At 42.6% G+C, this 3,027-nt stretch overlaps 1 protein-coding gene across 1 annotated transcript; it reads right to left on the minus strand.

Moving 5' to 3' along the window:
- Positions 1–2,541, minus strand: LOC149162128 (disease resistance protein UNI-like). The gene is made up of 2 exons (XM_089435105.1): positions 1,163–2,541; positions 1–802 (listed from the first exon to the last, which is right to left on the minus strand). Exons 1-2 carry the CDS (start codon positions 2,539–2,541, stop codon positions 1–3), a joined length of 2,181 nt encoding a protein of 726 aa, XP_089291231.1.
- Positions 2,542–3,027: the final 486 nt, after the last annotated feature.

A 3,027-nucleotide genomic window follows, 5' to 3' on the forward strand; every position in this document is an offset into this window, starting at 1 on the left:
CTAAGAAAATATACTTTTAAATTTATCATCAAGTGACGTTTTCATGGTGGGTTCATCCCATTGAATTGCATCCCACCATTCTCTCTCTCCTTCAATTTTCTCCAGACACTTCAACTTATCCCATGCCCCACACAATCTCTTCAATTTCGGACATCCATGTACCTGTAGAGACTTAAGCATGGGGGGTAATGGTCCCAACCCTCCACTTCCACTTGCTGCCCCCACGGGCCCCACACACTCCAACGACTCTAAATACCAAGGGCTCAACTCCTGTAGCTTTGGAAAACCCATCCCCAACTCCAATGCCTCCAACTTAGAGCAACCCTCTATCCATAGCGTTCTCAGACATGGCAACTCCGCGAGGAGATATTTCAGCTGGTTACATCCATTTAGCCAAAGGTGTACGAGCTTTCGGAATTGCGTAACCCAACCAGGCAGCCGCTCCACATCGCATCTGAAAAGAGAGAAACTTTCCAAATGTTTCATCACCTGCATATCCTGGGGAAGGTAATCTTGACCCTCAAAGTACAAAGACAAACGTCTCATCTTTGACCAATTTCCCATAACTCCCTCCTTAACTGCCGATTTTATTCTGACTTCCAAAACCTTGAGACTGCTCAAACTTTGGAGATCTTCCCATGCCTCCTCCTCCTCTAAATCCAATACAATAATCGGGCTAAACTGCAATCTCTCCAGTGAAACAAATTCCGAGATACCATGTGGAAGATGCTCCAATCTTAAGCAAACACTTATGTCCAGGGCCCTCAAATGATTGATTTCACTTATCCTCTCCGGAAGGCACCTTAAATGAACACATTGACTAACATTCAAGAATTGGAGCTCCTTCAGATCGCCAATGCTTTCTCGCAATTCCCTGATGCTCGTGCGTTGTAGTTGGAGGGAGGAAAGATGTTTTAGATTTCTGGTACTGGGTAGAAGAGACTTTATTCCTATCATACTAAGATCGAGCACCCTCAATGAGGGCAACTTGTTCAGGAAGCTTCCAGGAATTTCTTTAATACCAGGATTCTCCCTTAACAATAGAACTAAGAGGGACAAACATCGGAAGGCTGTGGGAAGGGAGCGTAGAGCATTCCTCATCAATGACATTCTTTTACAGTCATTCGTGTCTGTCTCACAGGGAGAATGACTCACGCCCTACCCTGCTTTAAAAAAACACATCTGCTCCTTCTGGTCAATGAGTGTCACCAGATCACGAATGACGTCGTGTATTTTAACAAACTCAACCCTTCCCACATTATCCATCTCTACCACCTTAATCAAACAACGATCTCGGAGGAAGTCGATAAAATTGTGCGCAATATCAAGCAAATAGCTCTCTCCACTACTGTTCACCAGGTCTTCTGCGATCCACATGTATATGACCTTTTCACAGTAGATTTGTGTGTCTTCGAGATATGCTGCAAAGTACACAAAACACGTCTTCAAATAATTTCGCAGAACATCGTAACTCCATTTCAAATGTCGGAATACTTTCTCGTCCATTTCTTCGTGCAGCGCATAAAACGTCTTATCAATGGTTTGCATCTGGAGTAGAGAATGTTCCCACTCATGTGGATAAACTTTATCTGCCATTACAGTGGAAGCTACATTTATAGCGAGAGGCAAACCTTTGCATTCTCCTGCTATTTGCCTTGCAATGTCTTCTATTCCCTGTGGAGCATTTGCTCGCCTAGAAAATAGCCGCCAGCCCTCCTCTTTCGACAGAGGTACCACATTTATTGGATCTTTGGCTCCCATACTGGTACATACTCGTTTATTTCGAGTAGTCAAAACAACTTTAGAACCAGTGTCATTCATTGACACTCCTAGGCTTTGCAGCTCAAGAGTCTTCCACAAGTCATCTAGGAGAAGAAGAAATCTTTTATTCTTTAAATAAGACCATAACCTATGCTTTCGCCCTTCCAAATCAGATTTGTCAGCGAAGTTTTGCTGTAATTTTAATCTACTGGTTATGCAATCTTGCAGCTTCGAGATATCGTAATCTTTGGAAACTGTTACCCAAATGATGGGATCAAAAGAACTCCGTACCTTGAGGCTATTTTTGATGGTTTGAAGCAGCGAAGTCTTACCGACACCCGCCATGCCGTACACACCAATAATTCGGGTGTTTCTATCTTTTTTCAACCTCTCCTCAACCTCCGACTGTAAATATTTTATTGCATTTCCTACAAAACCAGCTTCAGGGGTGACAATTTGCAACTGGGCAGGCGGATTAGAATCCCTATATTCACTAGTTGGAGGAAAATCAGAATCCTTCTCTGAGTGGAGCTGAGCAACAGTTTCTTTCCAATCTTTGATATCTTTGCTGATTCTGTAGAGGCCTAAGCAGTTAGGAAACCAACTTAGGCACCTTCTGTGTTGCTCATAATCTGTGCGAATAGATTCTAAACATTCTATGGCCTCGCCCGCCTTATCCAGCCAAGCTTTCACTACTCTTTTAGGGTTCATTTGTACTCGAGTGAGCTCCACATTTATATCATGCCTTAGATTGTTCAGATGCTCAACTTCATGCTCCATGTCGCAGAAAGGTTGAGGCAAAGAGATGACCAATTTCACCTCTTGAACAAACTTTTCCAAGAGGCTGGGCAAAACATTGGCTGCAACCGTTGGAAATAATACTGAGAGGGGGGTTGAATCAGTATTATCAAGTTCTTTTAATAAATCTTCCTTATTTATTCTTTGAATTATTTTTGCATGTCAGTACCATAAAATAATGAGCATGAACAAAGAAAACAGATAGTCACACCAAAGAACACAAGATGTAAGGTGGAAACCCAATGTGGGTGAAAACCACCTGCTGTAATATGTCTCTATCTTCTTTCAAATTAGAAACTCCTTTTACAATGGTTTTGTACTGGTGCAGTCCTTTACCAGTACGCAGGCTGCAACTTGCAGAGAGCTACAACTCTCTCTCGTTTTCCAGTCTCTCCTGGAAGGGAGCTACAACCCCCTACTTCTTTTCTTTCAAGGACCACTTTTCATAAATTTTCAAACTGGATCCAA

This window comes from Pinus tabuliformis, chromosome 5_2, assembly GCF_031772625.1.
Source record: "Pinus tabuliformis cultivar Carrire ecotype Pingquan chromosome 5_2, CPIR1, whole genome shotgun sequence".
In the NCBI taxonomy this organism is placed as follows: domain Eukaryota; kingdom Viridiplantae; phylum Streptophyta; class Pinopsida; order Pinales; family Pinaceae; genus Pinus; species Pinus tabuliformis.